Source organism: Thermobia domestica, chromosome 1, assembly GCF_964235325.1.
Source record: "Thermobia domestica chromosome 1, izTheDome1.hap1.1, whole genome shotgun sequence".
Lineage (NCBI taxonomy): Eukaryota > Metazoa > Arthropoda > Insecta > Zygentoma > Lepismatidae > Thermobia > Thermobia domestica.
The window spans coordinates 152,510,905-152,528,622 of record NC_137454.1 but is presented as its reverse complement, the minus strand read 5'-3'; the positions used below and the strand labels follow the sequence as shown (position 1 = coordinate 152,528,622).

At 35.9% G+C, this 17,718-nt stretch overlaps 1 protein-coding gene across 2 annotated transcripts in view; it reads left to right on the top strand.

The window, feature by feature from the left end:
- The window catches only part of LOC145690017 (SMC5-SMC6 complex localization factor protein 2-like), a 96,474-nt gene that overhangs the window by 36,639 nt on the left and 42,117 nt on the right, over window positions 1-17,718 (top strand). For both annotated transcript variants that reach the window (XM_081764509.1, XM_081764504.1), the window contains exon 6: window positions 15,358-15,541. In XM_081764509.1, the coding sequence (XP_081620635.1) occupies window positions 15,358-15,541 (184 nt within the window). The remainder of the gene's footprint in view (window positions 1-15,357; window positions 15,542-17,718) is intronic.

Sequence of the window (17,718 nt, the reverse complement as noted above, 5' to 3'; positions counted from 1 at the left end):
CCACTCTGTATATACTGGGTTTGATAACCACTGTGTATATACTGGGTTTATCCTCACACTTTCATGCAACTTCGTAGCGTAAAGCAAAAACAAAATTATGAGTTCAGAGTTACAACTCGCATTGTGCCAGTGTGATTGCATCTTTATTCATGTGTATTTTTATCCTTCATCCACTAGCAATGGATCGTGGAAAATATTGGATACGTTATTATTGTTCACCGGATTCAGCAGCTTATAAGTGGGGTTATATTGACTGTACATGATCTCAAATATTAATACGAAAGTTGTGTACTGTGAATTGGGACAAGAGCGCCGCATTACATTGCGGACAGTATTAATATTCTCTCAATTTGAAAACATGTATCCAGCGTCTTTTAATAAAAGAGATATAACACCAGTTTTGGGTGCTTGGGAATCTCAATTCCCTTGTGTAGACACAAATGAAAATCATAGTGCAGGTCAATGTTCTAGGCAAGCAGTAGGATCAATTGAGAAGATACCCAATAGAATAAAAAATACTAAGCTCTTTATCCGGTTGAAAGTTTGAGTTTAGAAACCATTCACTTTTCCCTAAACATGTGGGCATAAGCTTTGCCACAAGGGATGTCATATGAATCATTGCGGAAGTGTCTGACAGACAAATTGCCATTGCAACAAGCATGCAGAGAAGCCAGCACAACAATCTAATGCTGTGTAAAATAAGATAGGTCACCTTTGTAATGTAGTCGAATATATTCGTTTAATCGAATTATTCTTGTAGATACGTTGAGGAGATAACTAAGACACATATAATTTTCTTGATCCTACTATCTGTTACAGCATGACATCCGACCCCCCTGATAACATCTTGTTTGAACAAATTGATGCCAAACGTTAGTTAACAAGAAGCAAAGCAGGCACCATCAAGAAATAATATCAACAGGTATTTTTGTCATCTGATTTCAGTAACTAGTACAAAGAAAGAAGCGCTTAGATAAATTTTACGTTGCACTTCTACATTGGCCCCATATAAAAAAATATTTTTTTGAAAAGAATAAAGCCTGCGTTGCACAGACATACATTTATTTCCAATTTATAAATCGCTGGTCTTACTTTGGGCTTTGTGAAATGTTTATAACAACATCTTTAGTTGTATGTGTTAATCAGTTGACAATTATGAGATCAACATTGGACCCTCGAATATGCGTATATTCTCAGTATCCGAATGGTAAGAACGTATGTTGTCGACTTCCGTGGAGTTAAGTATTGAACTCTAGGTCCACGCCTTATGTAATCTCGGTGCTGGAAAAGGATTAAAGTCCAGTAAAGAAGAAACAAACAATCGAGACTAAAATGAGGAACTTACGTACAGCAGTGACAGTTGTTTTTTCCTTTCTTTTCTTTTTTTTCCATGTTTTCTATCTTAAGATACTATTGTCAATATACAGGGTAGCGCAGGTAAAAGTAGCCCGCATCTCCTTTGAATGCGAATGTAATATTTCAACTTCTGAAATCGGTCGACGTGTATATTACTGCACGTGGCTTTTGAATAACATCAAGGATGGTTTGTTAGATCCCCATTACATCATGAGTAAGGCCCGGATTTTTATGTAGTACAAAGTACCGAAATATGTACATAAATATGTAACAAAAATCAATGAAATATGTAAGAAATATGTTAAAAATATGAAAATAAGTAAAAATATTTTTTCGTGTTTATTTTGTGTCTGTGCTATTTTCTTAGCTAATAAATATACTGTAACATCTTTCTGTAATAACTTCCTACAGATACGTACAAATTTTCAAGAGAAACAAATGAAAATATGTATCAAGAAAGTAAAAAATCACAATATTGAACATAAAAAATATTGATTTTTTTCTGGCTTCTCGCTAACATCTGCAATCCACCCGAAATTACTTGCAATGTACGCTAGTGAACATTGAACAACAGGATTTTTGAACGCACTTTGAGAATCACGTACTGCTGCAATGGAATCTGCAGGAAATGTGGTGACAACTGACTTTACAGCATCAACATTTTCATTGTGAGAAGTTAACAACAGCCTGTATCCAGGTGCCCGACCGTGTCAGTACAGGCTGCAGTGGTAGCGACATATTTGGTATCATATTGTTGTAGCACTGCACACGACCAGGGGCTTTCACAAAAACTTTCTTAGTAGAAGACACAAGCTCATTGACTTCAGGGAAGTTGATCCGCACTTCCTCTGCTACACGATGTAATCCATGGACCAAACAGCACATATGAATGAGGTTTGGGTAGAACACTTTAAGCGCATTGACAGCTCTTAACATGTACGCCGCAGCATCAGAACACATCAGAAGAACTTTTTCTGCAGGAACGCTTTTTGGCCACAACACTCTCAGTCCATCATTTACGAAACGTGCAACTGTGGAATGGTTTGTTTTGTCTAAAACTTTTGAACAGATCAGAAATGGTCGTGATGGAGAATCAGGGTCAAGCTTTCCTACTACCAGATTGGCAACGAAACGTCCTAATATGTCTGTAGTTTCATCGACCGCAAACCATATATGCGAATCACCAATTTCAGCTCGAATGTGTTTGATAGTATCTTCATAGCACACATCCAAATAATTCTTGCGGATAGTAGATTCGTCAGGAATATGCCTCTTGCAATATTTTTCCAAAAAGGAGGCGAACTTTGGGACTTGCAATTTATACCACGGTATGTCTGCTGCTATGAACGCATTGGCAAGGTCTTTGTAAAATTCACTGCTGTTTTCAGATGCTGGTTTTGTTTGGGTTAAAAGTTTTTGCTTTGTGGCACGCTGTAACACCTTGTTTTTCATGTGAAGAGCTGTTTTCGTGTTCTGGTCCAATTGCGACTTCATTGAACAGCCCACTTTCTTATCGAATACTTGACAAAATACAATTTTACCGTCTGTGGTACAAGCGTCGTCCATAGCTATCCACGATTCCAATTTTGACGCTAAAGAGGAAGCCATATTAAAAACAAGAAACAAACTGACTCGGTCACAAGCTGCACACTAACAAACCGGTCGCGAAACTGAATCTTTTTTCCCTTTGTTTTAAGGAAGAAGTGCCGAAGTAGCCATCGACTCATACAAAAGCGATTTTTTATTCGATTTAAGAAACAAGTGATAAAGCCTAGCCGCTCCAATCACCTCCCTCTCACCGTCACCCCCACCCCCACCCGTAGAGGTTGCACATACAAAAAAAAAAAAAAAAAAAAAAAAAAAAAAAGTGACAGAGCCAGTCAACTGTGTGCGTTTTAGTTTGTTTTGTCGGCACACATCCGAGTGGCGTCTGCTTGCAAAGGGGATAAGCACAAAAATCCTTATATTGTTTTCTTTCTTTATATATAAAAAACAGATTTTTTCGTGATTGGAAGCGATAACTGACGACGTTTCTTTGCATATTGTAGGGTGTATGATTTGTTTTAATCCAGCTTTCCCGCAATGCAAATCGGTTGAACAAAGTGAGAGAAAAAATGCAGAGAATTAAATAAAGTACTTTTTGAGTGATTGTTCCATATATAGGCCTATTTTTATTTGCGTATTATTTAAAGAAAATTAGCGACAAGGAGCAAGCAAACTGAATTTATGTAAAAATATGTACAGTGGTTTGGGTACAAAACCTCGCGGCGACAACCTCGCGGACCAAAACCTCGCCTCCCAAAACCTCGCGGCCCAAAATCTCGCCAGGCCGAAACCTCGCTTGGCCAAAACCTCGCCTACCAAAACCTCGCGGGACAAAATCTCGCCGGGCCAAAACCTCGCCGCCCAAAACCTCGCGGGGCCAAAACCTCGCCTGGCCAAAACCTCGCCACCCAAAACCTCGCGGGCAAAAATCTCGCCGGGTCAAAACCTCGCGCCCCAAAATATCGCCATACCCAAAATCTCGCCTGACCAAAATGTAAATGTTCCAACAGATGATAAGGATGACGGTATAAAAGACGCTGTTTCAGAAGAAGTATCACGCGTATTTGACCAAGTCCCGCGATAGCATATGAAAGTTCTATTTCTGTATTAGAGGATTTCAATGTGAAGGTAGGGGGACAGGATGTTTTTAAACTGGTTATAGGGAAAGAAAGTCTGCATAAGGAAAGTAATGACAACTAACGAGGTTAGTTTCGTGAACTTTGGAACATCCAAAAACTTAAAATTTTAACAAAAATCTAATAATATCTATGAAAATATGAAATAATATATGAGTTTTTACGACGTCCCTTGATTATGTCCTATAGGTTAAAGGAGACGTAGATGACCAGGATGAAGGAAATGATCGAATAAAGAAAGTGGGAGGAAACGGGAATAACCCGAGAATGCCCACGCACACGATGTTTTGTATCTTCTTCATCATCTTCTTCTTCTTCTTCTTATTATTATTATTATTATTATTATTATTTCTAATGTGGAATTGCATATTAAGAAACACATTGGGTAAATTTTAAAGAAAAGTTTCATTCGCGGCGAGGTTTTGGCCCGGGAGATTTTGGGTGGCGAGGTTTTGGCCTGGCGAGATTTTGGGCGGCGAGGTTTTGGCCCGGCGATATTTTGTCCCGCGAGGTTTTGGGCGGCGAGATTTTGTCCCGCGAGGTTTTGGGTTGCGAGGTTTTGGCCACGCGAGGTTTTGGGCGGCGAGGTTTTGGCCCGGCGAGATTTTGTCCCGCGAGGTTTTGGCCGGCGAGATTTTGGACGGCGATGTTTCGGCCGCGAGATTTTGTCCGTATCCCATGTACAGTAGACGGAAAATATGTAACAGACTTCAAAATATGTAAAAATATGTAACGTGATTTTGGTTTATATGGCTCTTTACTTCGTAATTTGCGAACATTTCATATTTTCACCTGCGTACATACAAAGGAAAAAATATGTAAAAACATAAAAATCCGGGCCTTAATCATGAGTGATGAAGCATGGTTTCATCATTCCAGTCATGTGAATTCATGAAGTGCTGGGCAACGGAGAACCCTAACATTGTTTATCAGCAACCACTCCATGATGAAAAAATCGGCATTTGGTGCGGTGTAACAGGAATGCGCATCATTGGACCGATATTTTTTGACACTAGCCTCAAGACGGTTGCATATATGGAAATTTTTGATGAATTTTGTGCTCAATTCACTGAATATGAAAGACAATACTGCTTCTTCCAGCAAGATGGGGCAATATGCCATACTTCTAAGGTATCCCTGGAACGAGTCCACTATATCTTCTCTGAGGAACGAACTGTCAGCAAAGATTTGTTGCCACCACGTTCGCCGGATTTAACAACATGTGATTTCTTCCTGTGGGGATACCTGAAGAGCAAAACTAATCCACACACAATATAGAAACTGAAAGACAACATTAGCCATGAAGTGGCCGCCATCGATATCCGAACTCTACTCTGGGTGTATCTGAATATGCTTACACGTGCAGAGCTGTGTATTGATGTCGCAGGAGGTCACTTTCAACATCTTCTATAAATGTATTTTTCACGGTATTTTTCTCTCTATTTTTCATTGTAAATAAATGGTAAGTCCATTTCAGCTCTTCGTTTCTGTAATTTCACTACATTTCCTTTATTCTTACACGGACTACTTTCATTTTTGCCACCTTGTAGTATTTACATATCAAATCTCTTCTACTCATTGTCATTCATTTCCAAAAATATTCAGCAGTTCACTTGATTTTGAGTTGGATATAAGTTATGTACAAATTTACATTTACTCTCTCGTAGTTAAAATTGCACTGATTCAACTACAAATGCTCGTTTTGCACTACTCATGTGGACAATCCCAACAGAATAGGATCAGTTCACATTTGTATTTTTCGCAAATTTCCGAACTTCGACGATCAAGGCACGAGGCATTCCAGTATACATGGTGGAAAGGTAGCAATTTTATTTAAGTTTGAATTCAGTTTGAAACACAACTTTACTTCATTATCTAACTTGTTTTCAATAGTATTATAATTTTAACTGTTGTTAACATGTACTACCATGAGCAAAATAAATGACGCGTCTCTTTATTTTGAAGTTTTTTGAAAATATCTCCGTTTTCTTTATATGTTCGAAATTTCGGAAGGTTTCCCCAGCAGGACAGGTTAATAACAAACCCGTTTTTAATATTTGTGTTAGATATTAGCTTAAAATAAAGAAATTAGAAGCAAAAAACATTAAATCGACAGAAATCTCGAGAATTACCAACTCTGCTAAAGTGGGAAATTTTCAAGAACACGAGGGAATTCTGCATTTCAACACGAAGCAGCGACATCTATGTCATTGAGAGAAATGTGGATTAAATCTACAAACTAAACTTTTAACGAATATTTCTAGTATGTCTTATTATATGCATTATCTGCAAACTCCAAATATATGAATATATGCTAAGTATTAACATAAAGATAGAGCAAATAGTGGAAATTATCTATGGAAAAGGACGAATTGGTATGACGATCGTAATGAAATATCGTCTTTACCGGAACAGGCTCAGTTCACGTAAAAAAACAAATAGCTCAGTTAGTTAAAGCAATGAGTCTGTATGCTGAAGGTAGCGGGTTCGATCCCACGGAAGTGCCGTTGTCATTTTTATCTCTACACTACGGTTATTTTATTTATTTTTTTATGTGGGAAAGAATTAAATTGTAACGTATGTGTAAAACTCATGACGATACCAAAAAAAGAAAAAAATGCCGTTGTCGCACTTGCATTAGCGTCCCTAATTTTGTTTGCAAACAGTTTATAATTATTTCCCCTGTGCTCACTGCTCACCATATGCTCGCTGGCGCATAACGAATGTTTCCCAGTAAATGTTAATTCTAATTTGGAGAATTTTATAAAGTTTCACAATATTTCTCACTAGATACTCTTCTATCTACGTGTTTGGATATTTTGATAACAGATGTCCCTATTAAATGTTTAATTTTCCCTAGATGTTTAATTACGGAAAAGTTTTACAATGTATTTGTATTGAATTGAAATTGTTTTGAATTTACTACATAAGGTAAGTAGACCGAAGGAGGAGAACTCAAGTAATTGATATTCTACGTAAAAGCAACCTATTGTAGAATGATGATGCTTCTTACCTTCAACACATAATCTTTACGTTAGAGAGTCAGACAGAGAAAAATCCTGGTTTTTCCTCCTCTATGACCACCCATCTTAAACCTCTACATATCACTGTTCGTCTCACAAAATTTCGGTGCTCCAAAAACATTCAAATAATAATAATAATAATAATAATAATAATAATAATAATAATAATAATAATAATCCTGAATATGCCATCCTTACATAATGTAAGGATATCTTAGTTTCCTAGTTTAAATCTTAAATATCTTAGTTTAAAATGCTTTCTTTAGTACTTATTTGAGCAACCATGTAGGAGGGGGTACGACTTTTTATTTTGCCCCTCTCATTTCAGTACCCTTCCAACAGAAAGTAATTTTTGATAAGCAGGACAGACAAAATGAATAAGAAATATATTTACAGCATCCTCTTCCCTTTCATGATTGGAATATCACGTAATATTTTTTATTCTACGAAAGATGGCCCTGTGCGGTTAGGGGTAGGTAACTAAAAAAATACCTAATATATAGCGCCCCTTGATTGTAATATTACCGCTTCTTTATTTGTACGAGGGAGCCCCTACACACAAGGGTGACAAAAAGAATAGGAAGAGTGTCTATTGATTCCAGTGGTGGATCCAGCACGAACTCCTGGGGGAGGGGAGTTGAAGTGAAACATTCTTTTGATGATGTGAAGCTGTCATAAATTACCACTTAACTAAACTAAACAATAGTGGGGGGGAACCGGAACCCAGTCAGTTTAAATTGATGTAAAAGTTTAATTTTTGGCTTCATATTAAAAGTTATGGTTTCAAATGAGAATTTCAGTCCAAGTGGTCAATCATCAAATCTCGTGGGGCTCTTCAGTGTAGGCTAATACGGCCCCCTTATGAGAAAAGGCAAAATTATTAACATGTTTATAACTTTCGAATTTTTCGTCTATTTTAAAGAAATATTTTGCTTCGTATTAAAGTGTTGGTTTGAAATGACAAATTCAGTCCGAGTGGACAATGATCAAATCTCCGGGGGGGGGGGGCTCTTCAGTATAGGGGGCTACGGCTCCCTTATAAGAAAAGGCAAAAATATGAAAATGCTTATAACTTCCGAATTTTCCGTCTATTTTAAAGAAATTATTGGCTTCATATTAAAGCCTTGGCTTCAAATGACAATTTCAGTCCGTGTGGACAATGATCAAATCTCGGAGGGCTCTTCGGTGTAGGGGTTTCGGCTTCTTTATGGGACAAGATTCACGTAGTTGATATTGCAAAATTGTTTTGTATATATAAGTGGAAACTTGCACCATTTGGTTAATTTTACCTCGTATGTTTTGCAGATTCATATTCCAAGCAATAGTTACTTCGCAGAGCTAAAAGAAGGCACTTACTAGTTTCATTAAAATGAAATGTCTTTTATGAGAAGTTCTCATGGAGCCGACGAACGAATAGGCACCCAAACGTTGGTTAAGTCGAACGGTTGAAACCCGTTGAGCTCGCTACAATTATTATTATTATTATTATTATTATTATTATTAATAATAATAATAATAATAATAATAATAATAATAATAATAATAATAGAGCATTCACCTTTGGTGCATGGGGTCCGTGGCTCGATTCCACTTCGCGCCAAGTGAAATTTGAGGTGGACAAATACCGTGTGCATGGGTATGTGTTTTCTTGAGATTTTCCATTTTCCTCCCACTTTCTTCATTTCACCATTTCATTCATCATCATTCTCCCTTAGCGTAGGTGCATAATCGACCAACGTTAAACTAGATATTGCAATTTCAATAATAATAATAATAAAAATTAATTCAACTGAAAGGACTGTAATTTATGTGGACAGCAATTATCATAAATATGCAACCATTATAAAAACAATGCTTTGAGTAGAAAGATAATCCTTTTCAAGTGTTAACGAATGCGCACGAGATAAGACATATCTCGAGAAAGAGACAAGACGCGCTTTGTGACATCCAAGATAATACGAGGCAAATGTTTTGGATACGAGATAGCTTGTAAAATGTCTCGTCTTGTCTGGAATGTCTCGAAAACAAAAGTCTAAGTTTTAATATTATCTTTCAAGATCTATTCTCTCAGAAGTAGTTCTCTGCCTTAAAATTAATAACAACATTTGTGATTTAAAAAAAGATAAACAATGCCTAAAGTTAATAGTTAACTTTTCGAAAAGAAGCTTCATTAAGGGTGAACCTGAAAGATGTCCACAAACTTCGGGAGGTGATTCGTGACATCAAAAGGAGACAAATGGTCCTCTTGCAGTTTTCGAATTCAGCTTCGTTGTCGAGATACAGGATTGCCAACTGGTCGTGTTTGAGAAACTCACTGAGAATAAATTCAAGTCCAAGAATAAACTACTACTCATATATTTTTCAGGTCAATTGACTTATACCATGTTGTAAGGTCAAATATTTATTTATGAAGTGTGTACAAAATTCGCCAGGGTCTTTTCTGAGAAAATCGTCGAGAAAAAGTCACCTCCAAGAATAAACTACCCCTTGTAAATTTTTCTAAGAGAAATATCTGATACTGCAATATAGGGTTGTTAATTAAATATTGATTAATGAAAAATAAACAAAATTGTTAAAACCATTTTTGAGAAAATAGCGTTTTTCGATTTTCGGCTGTTTGTAAACCACACTTATTTTAGGTGGTAGGAAAAAATGGAAAAGCTCCTGTAAGAATACTAAGTAAACCCTACGTTTAAAATTTGGTGTAGATAAGTTGAACGGTATGGCCTCTAGGCGAGTGCATATAAAAGTGTGCCGAACGGACGGACCGGAAGGACGGGTGTCAAAAAGTCACATTTTCGGTATGTAGACGCCATGAAACATGTAAATCCGTTGAAATCTGAATTTGATATTATTTTCATAATCACTATATTTTCTTCTCTCTTTTGTCGCTCGAAAAAGAAAAGCCTAAGTTTACCACAAAAAGCTAGGGAGTTTCTCAAAAAATATTCAATTACAGGGCCACCGCACTAAACTTTTTCAATTCAATTTCTTAACTGTGTTAGGCCGCAGTTGTTACTGAAGTGTGTATTTGGATAATACGAATAAAATTATCGTATTATTCAAATACATCGAATGTCAGATTATCGAATAAAAAACTTCGATTGAAGAAAATCCACACTACAAAGCTAACTCACACTTTGAGCACATTTTCATTAGACATATAATAGACCAATTAATGCAATCATTGTTTATGAAATATGAAAAAAATCAAATGAGTCACTTTGGGAAAGTCGTTCAAAAGAACACGTGAAGAGTAACCTACCTCTTGTGAATTGTTTCGAACAATGAGTTAAGATATACTTTTGGTTATTAATGAAATATTTATTTGCGAAATTTGAACAAAATCGCCTGTCGTTCGAGAAAATTGTCGGGGAAATAACCTTGACCCCAAAAATAAACTATCCGTTGTAATTGTTTTTCATAGAAATGACTTATACTAAAATATAGGGTTATTAATGAAATACTTATTTATGAATCATCAATAAAATTGTCCGAGTAATTTTTGAGAAAATCGTGAGGGAAAAATAACTCCCCGAATAAACTATCTCTTGAGGATTCTTTCAGGGTAAGCGAGTTATTCCATATTACTAGGTTTTTAATGAAATATTTATTTCTGAGTACGAACAAAATTGCTTGACTCATTTTTGAGAAAACCGTGGAGGAAAAACACCCCCAAGAGTAAAATACCCCTCGCATATTTTTTCAGGACAAACGAGTTTTGCCATATTGTTCGGTTATTAACGAAATATTTATTTTTGAAATATGAATAAACTCTTTTGAGTCGTTTTTGAGAAAATCGCCCAGACAACACTCCACCAAGAATAAACTACCCCTCGCATTTTTTTAGGACAAACGAGTTATGCCATATTGATAAGTTATTAATGAAATCTTTATTTATGAAATATGAACGAAAACATTTGAGTCCATTTTGAGAAAATCACTGAGAAAAAACTCACCCCCTTAGTATAAACTACCCCTTGTAGATTTTTCTCAGATAAATGCCTTATACCACAAAACAGGGTTGCTAATTAAATATTGATTTATAAAAAAAGAAAGAAAACAAGATCGTTAGAGCCAGTTATGAGAAAATATCTTTTTTCTATTTTCGTCGTACAGGAAACTACCCTTGTTTTGGGAGTAGGAGGGAAATAAAAAAAACTATAGGAAATACTATGAAAATCTTAAACTAAAATTTGGTGCAGATAAGTTGAACGGTATGGCCTCTAGGCGAGTGCACAGAAAAGTGTAGCGAACGGACGGACGAACAGATAGACATGTATCGAAAAATAACTTTTTCGGTGTTAGGGGCTATAATACGTATAAATTCGTTGAAATCTCAAATTTGATTTTTTTTTCGAACACCATACTTTCTTCTCTCATTTGTCACTTCAAAGTAAAAGGAACTCAGAACTACAGATAAAAGACACCTACTTTTACACATAGACATTATTTATTGATTTAAAACTGTTTTAGTTTGTGTCATTTCACTTCCAATTGAAAGGTTTTACAATGATTAACGGCATACCAATGACGAGACGGAAGTTTTCAGGAAGTAAATGCATTCAGAAGTCTAGATTGCATTACAGCTATCAGCCTGTTTTTATTTCTGCAATTGTTAACAGCTGTAATTTCGTCCAAACGCTGCATGAAATAATTTTTGGTTGACGTCATTGTGTTACTATTTTAGTATTGTTCTCTTCAGACTTGGTTGAAGTTTTGTCTTAACGGTTATACATTTTTTTTCTTATTTCATCGTTACACATAAGAATAAAATGTTGTGGTGACTGGATAGATTCGAACCTACGAACATTGAGTTTTTATTCTTCAAACAATTTACCAATGGACCAAGCTTTGTCCTCACGTTAACGTACGGTTACAGGGTTTATTACGATTTAAATAAAATGGCTGGCTGTTAGAGTTTCCTGCCCAAATATTTCGATAAAAAATTTTCATTGCTTCGTACATTGTTTAGATACACATTTTAGGAGAGTGAATTTTGGTGTATATAATAATTTCATGCCAGATAAAAGCTGGATAAGTTTTAATAACATGTTTCATATGTAGTTCTCAATAATAGACTTGTTGTTCGGGATGACGTTCCAAGGTTTAGCATTGACTAGCAGTTTTTGCTATTAATATCCCTTCTAGCAATATTGGCAGTAGACAAAAGTTAGCCCGTGTTAAAGCTTTTTGCTCCTAATTTAGTTATTTTACTTTATTATTTAACGAATATATTGAAAATTGTCAGAGACACGTATGCAGTAATTTATTTCGGGAGGGGTCCGACTTCAATATTAGGATAAATTATAATAAAATTTTAAAAGATAATCCCCAAAATTAGGCTAAATTTACAGAAAAGTTGGGGTTTCAGAGGGGGTCCGGACCCCCTAGACCCACCCATAAATGCGTTCTTGTTTGTCAGTAACATTTCCTCATTTTGAAACCCTCAAAAACTTCGGATAGACTATATAAAGGAAAACGAGTTATTTTCGACGAAATATCACTTCAAGGAGACGCGTCAGTTTTATTGCACAGTGTGGTATCCCACGTTCACAATGGCAAGAGTTTCTTTCCTCTGATTCTCTGTCATTGTGCTCTATCGAAAGGTTAGGTTTGTAACATATTACTCCTACGAACAAGCATGACTGGCAGATAGGAATACTGAACACAACTCCAGAGAAATGCATGCTGGAACTTACGTTTATAGCTACGCTTTGGTGATTTGCCCTCAAGGTCAATCGAGTGGTAATTCAGTTCCGTCTCTGTTCTTAAGCCATGTTCGTATTACTTCGAACAGTTTTGATAATGAAAAGCATGCCTCTTAATATAACAGACTTCTCTCACGTAAGAAATCGAAACTCAGTTGGTCAGAGCAACTAGTCTGTACGAATTAGGTTGTTAGTTAGTTAGGAGCCCAGTACGAGTGAGGGTTTTTATTACTATTGTTTTTATCTTTTTTATGTGAGGAAAAATCAAATTGTGACATCGCGATATCAAATGTATTTGGTTAGGTAGCTTTGTCTTAGCTAAACTTTAAACATCAGTAACCGTCGAAATTATTTCACTAACCGATCACTTACTGAACATTTCAAACACGTCAAACCAGTGGCATAACATGAAGGTTAACCTCTCCTCCGCAGTCCTTAGTTATGCGTCCGTACTTTCAAGGGCGGACTAAGGGCCGGGCGACTGCCCGGGGTGCCAGAGAAAGAGGGGCACCAAAACGAGCCTCAAAAAGTAAATTTTACAATGTGCTTTCTACTGACGTTTTTGGTTTATATTCTTGTAAAGTAGTGGCAATTATATGATCTTTTTACATTTCACTATGGAAGAAGAGAGTTTCATAGTACTAAGGGGGCTGTATCGAAAAATTGAGAGATGGCATGTAGAATAAAGAGTGCCGGGAATTAAGTATTGTTTGTTTGTTTGCTTGAGTTTAGCGTTCCACGGTTATGCCTTAATGGGCAAGGGAGATGTGGATACTAATTATAGTGGAATCCGAACCACTTTTATCGTTCAACAGTAATCCACCGGGAATTGGACCCGGTACCACAGACGGCAGGCGTGCTAGCCACTAGACCAGAGGGGGTGGAGTTGGTATTGTTTATAGCGGGCCATATTCTTTGTGAAGTTTTCCTAGGTAATGAATTTCTTTTTGAAAATGGGTTTAAAACAGGGGCATCATTTAGGGAGGGCAGGGAGGGGCATTTGCCCCCCCCTGAGTTTGAGATGTATATAGATTTTATCATTAGAATAGTAGTAAATCAGTGAAAAACGCGAAATTTTACTTATATCAAGAGGTCTTGCCCCCCCCCCCCCCAAAGCAAAATCTGAAATGACGCTCCTGGTTTAAACTATTAAAAACACTATGATAAAATGTAAAATATAGGCTACTACTAGGGGAAGGGCGCCAAAAAGTCACTTTGCCCGTGTGAAAATTTGGCCTGCTCCGCCCCGGCGTACTTTCTGTATATTTTTTGGCCTTGCAGCTTGTGCGGTCCCCACGCCACATTGTTGCGGGGGCGCTATTTACGCCTACCTTTCGAACGTAATTCAATAACTGTTTAAGAAATTCTACCATCAGCGTGGAAACGGGAATATATTTTTCTAATAATCCCATAGAACTTTCACTCAGAACGCCAGATGCAATTTTTCAGAGTGGGCTCTGGCTCGTATTCAGGAATAATAATAATAATAATAATAATAATAATAATAATAATAAATATGAATGTCTTTGGAGAGCCGAAATTATGTGACACGAATCATTATAGATAGAGCTTTAAGATGAGTGGTCATAGGGGAGGAAAAACAGGATTTTTCTCTCTCTGACTCTCTAACGTTAAGATTATGTGCTGAAGGTAAGAAGCATCATCATTCTACAATAGGTTGCTTTTACATAGAATATCAATTACTTGAGTTCTCCTCCTTCGGGCAAATTTCCTTATGTAGTAAATTCAAAACAATTTCAATTTAAGACAAATATTTATAGAGAAAATTAAACATTTAATAGGGAAATCTGTTATCAAAATATCCAAACTTTTTTTTTTTTTTGGTATCGTCATGAGTTTTACACATATGTTACATTTTGATTCTTTCCCAAATAAAAAATAAATAAAATAACCTTAGTGATAAAAATGACAACAGTACTTCCACGGGATTCGAACCGTCTACCTTCGGTATACAAACTCGTTGCTTTATCTAACTGAGCTATTTGCTTTGTTACGTAAGCTGAACCTGTTCTACAGTAAAGACGATTTTTCATTACGATTGGGCTAACAGTTCGTCTTTTTCCATAGGTAATTTCCACTATTTGCACTATCTATACGTTAATACTTAGCATAGATTCATATATTTGGAGTTCGCTGATAATGCATATAATAAGACATACTAGAAATATTTCGTTAAAATTTTCGTTTGTAGATCTAATTCACGCTTCTCTCAATGACATAGATGTCGCTGCTTCGTGTTGAACTGCAGAATTCCCTCGCGTTCTTGAAAATTTCCCACTTTAGCAGAGTTGGTAATTCTCGAGATTTCTGTCGATTTAATGTTTTTTGCTTCTAATTTCTTTATTTTAAGCTAATATCTAACACAAATATTAAAAACGGGTTTGTTATTAACCTGTCCTGCTGGGGAAACCTTCCGAAATTTCGAACATATAAAGAAAACGGAGATATTTTCAAAAAACTTCAAAATAAAGAGACGCGTCATTTATTTTGCTCATAGTAGTACTTATAATTTTACTTTAAGTGTTACGATAATATTATCCGAATAAATGTTTACCTTTATTTTAGATACTTAATAGGGATAAAGAGCTTTGCCGTGGTGTATCTTTGTTCCTGTTTCGTTTGATGGCTGTTCATGAAGATTTTGGAATAGTACATAGATGTTATCAAATACTTGAGGCTCAATTTCGTGAATTTAGATACGAATGGTTTCCGTCTGTTCATGAAATTGTCTTCTTACTTTTGAATTATGGTAAGATTTAACTTTTATATGCTTGTGTATAAATTACCTAGCTTAGATTTTATGTATAGTCTTTCATTGATGTAACATATCAGAAAATAATAATAGATACTATTTACGTACGGTTTTTTTGCTAGGCTAAAGGTACTGTGTTTTTCTTTTTTTTTTTAAAGTAGCTATTTTATTTAAAATTCATACATTGACTCTTTTCCCTTATTGATAATAATTGTAAAATATATTCAACCATACACTTTTAGGAAGATTTCCTGATGTATCTGATTTAATTGAATATATAGGGTCTCCTTCTTACTTTATGACCACAAACCAAGAAGCGTTTTATCGTTCATATTTAGTGCTCTGCAGCGTGCAATACTGAAATAACCTCACTACACCGGTAAACGCATTTAATCGGGCAACAGCTCTTTGAAAACTTGGCTCTTTGAAGACTCTCATCAAATCTGACTCATCTATTTGCGCATGGATGTCCATAGATAAGGAACTACTACTCTACCCAAAATATATAGTTGGACAAGAATAAATACTAATTCAAAATCTCAGTGGGATCCATCTCAATAAACGAACTCACCTACTCGAGCTTTTCATCCTTTCGTATAGCTTACAGTACCGGAGAGATTTTAAAAAATATATATATATCTGTGTGTGTGTGTGTGTGTGTGTGCGCACAAGTATAAATATGACCCTGGTCAAATTAAATATTAGATTGGTAAATACTACTGTTGATCTAAAATATTCCAAGAAATTGTTCTCTCTTTTTTTTCTTTCTCCTTCTTTTCTTTTGTTTTTCCATCGCCGGCTACGATCCCTTAGCACCTTACCATATCCCTCTCGTAACATGAGATTTAGCGTACAGGGGATAGTTGACCTTTCGGCCGTTGTGGCGTTACTAACGTGCACTAAACAGAAGGACAGGTTGTCTGTCACGTAAGTCTTAGTGGATTTAGACACGTGTAGTGTGGTCAGGATTGCAAAATAAAAATAGTCTAAATAAGGGATGGGTTGATGAATTTCAATGAGTATTAACGGGAAGGTTTTAATAAACATGATCTAGTGGTAGAAAATGAACCAGGCATCACATAAAAAAAGTAATAATTTTAGACTGAAAGAAATACAAAAGTATGAACTAATACAATGAGTTAATATAAATCTAAGAAAAAGTAGGTAAATCTTACTTTTAAAATATTGGATTTACGTAATCTAAACTATTTCAAAAATCCTACTTCACGCTTGACTTAACTGTACTTATAATCTTTTTCAAGTTTTAGTTTTTCTATAGGCTGTCGAAAAACTCAGCTGTCATCAACTGGACAGAAACACATATTTCTGTGTCAGTCCATTTCAAATTCATATGTGAGAAAACTCTTTCCACAAATGAATTTGACGGTGGGATCCTTAGGCAAAAGGATACGACTTTAAATAAATTTGGCAACTCGGAGCTTTTCTGAAATAGCATTTGCTATTTACTGGCCACACTCATGACGACTCATTAAAAAATTGTGGGCTTTAAAGTCGTCGTCTGAGGTAAATTTGTCATTTGGGCAAAATATGGGACTTTTGCTGCCCCGTATCGAAGCTCCCCGGGACGCGAGACAAAATCATAAAATAAGGGACTGTCCCTTAAAATCCGGGACATTTGGGAACCCTAAGTGTGGTGTTTTGCGTGATTTTTCTCCTTGCTAACAAAAGAAGTCACGTGGCGTGTGTAGGCACTATAGTTGCATAATACTTGCAGTATCTTTATGTGGTAAAATTAACAACACAAAAATGTTCTTTTATTGTTTTAATTATGGTATATTGTTGTGTATCATTTTGTCTACGAGCAATGTTATCTTGGTTAGCAGAGCCATTGTATATACAATAAATCGAATTTTGAAAAGTGGATTGCTATCGCTGCCTTCCACTGCAAATTCTACTACTATTTCAAAGGAAAATATTCCCGATTACTTTCCTGATTCTGAAGCATATATCCCCATAGCAGATAGTTACAGAATTGTTAACTGGTCTTCATACTGATCTAGTAAGTGTTGTTTTTTGCTTGTGTAATTAATTTTATTTATTATGTTTCTGATTAGTAATGGGATCTATGCGTAGGTTAATTCTTTTCTAAAGAAAGAAAAAAAAAAACTTAAAACCTTTAACTTATGGGCAAGACTACCGATTTCTGTGTAACT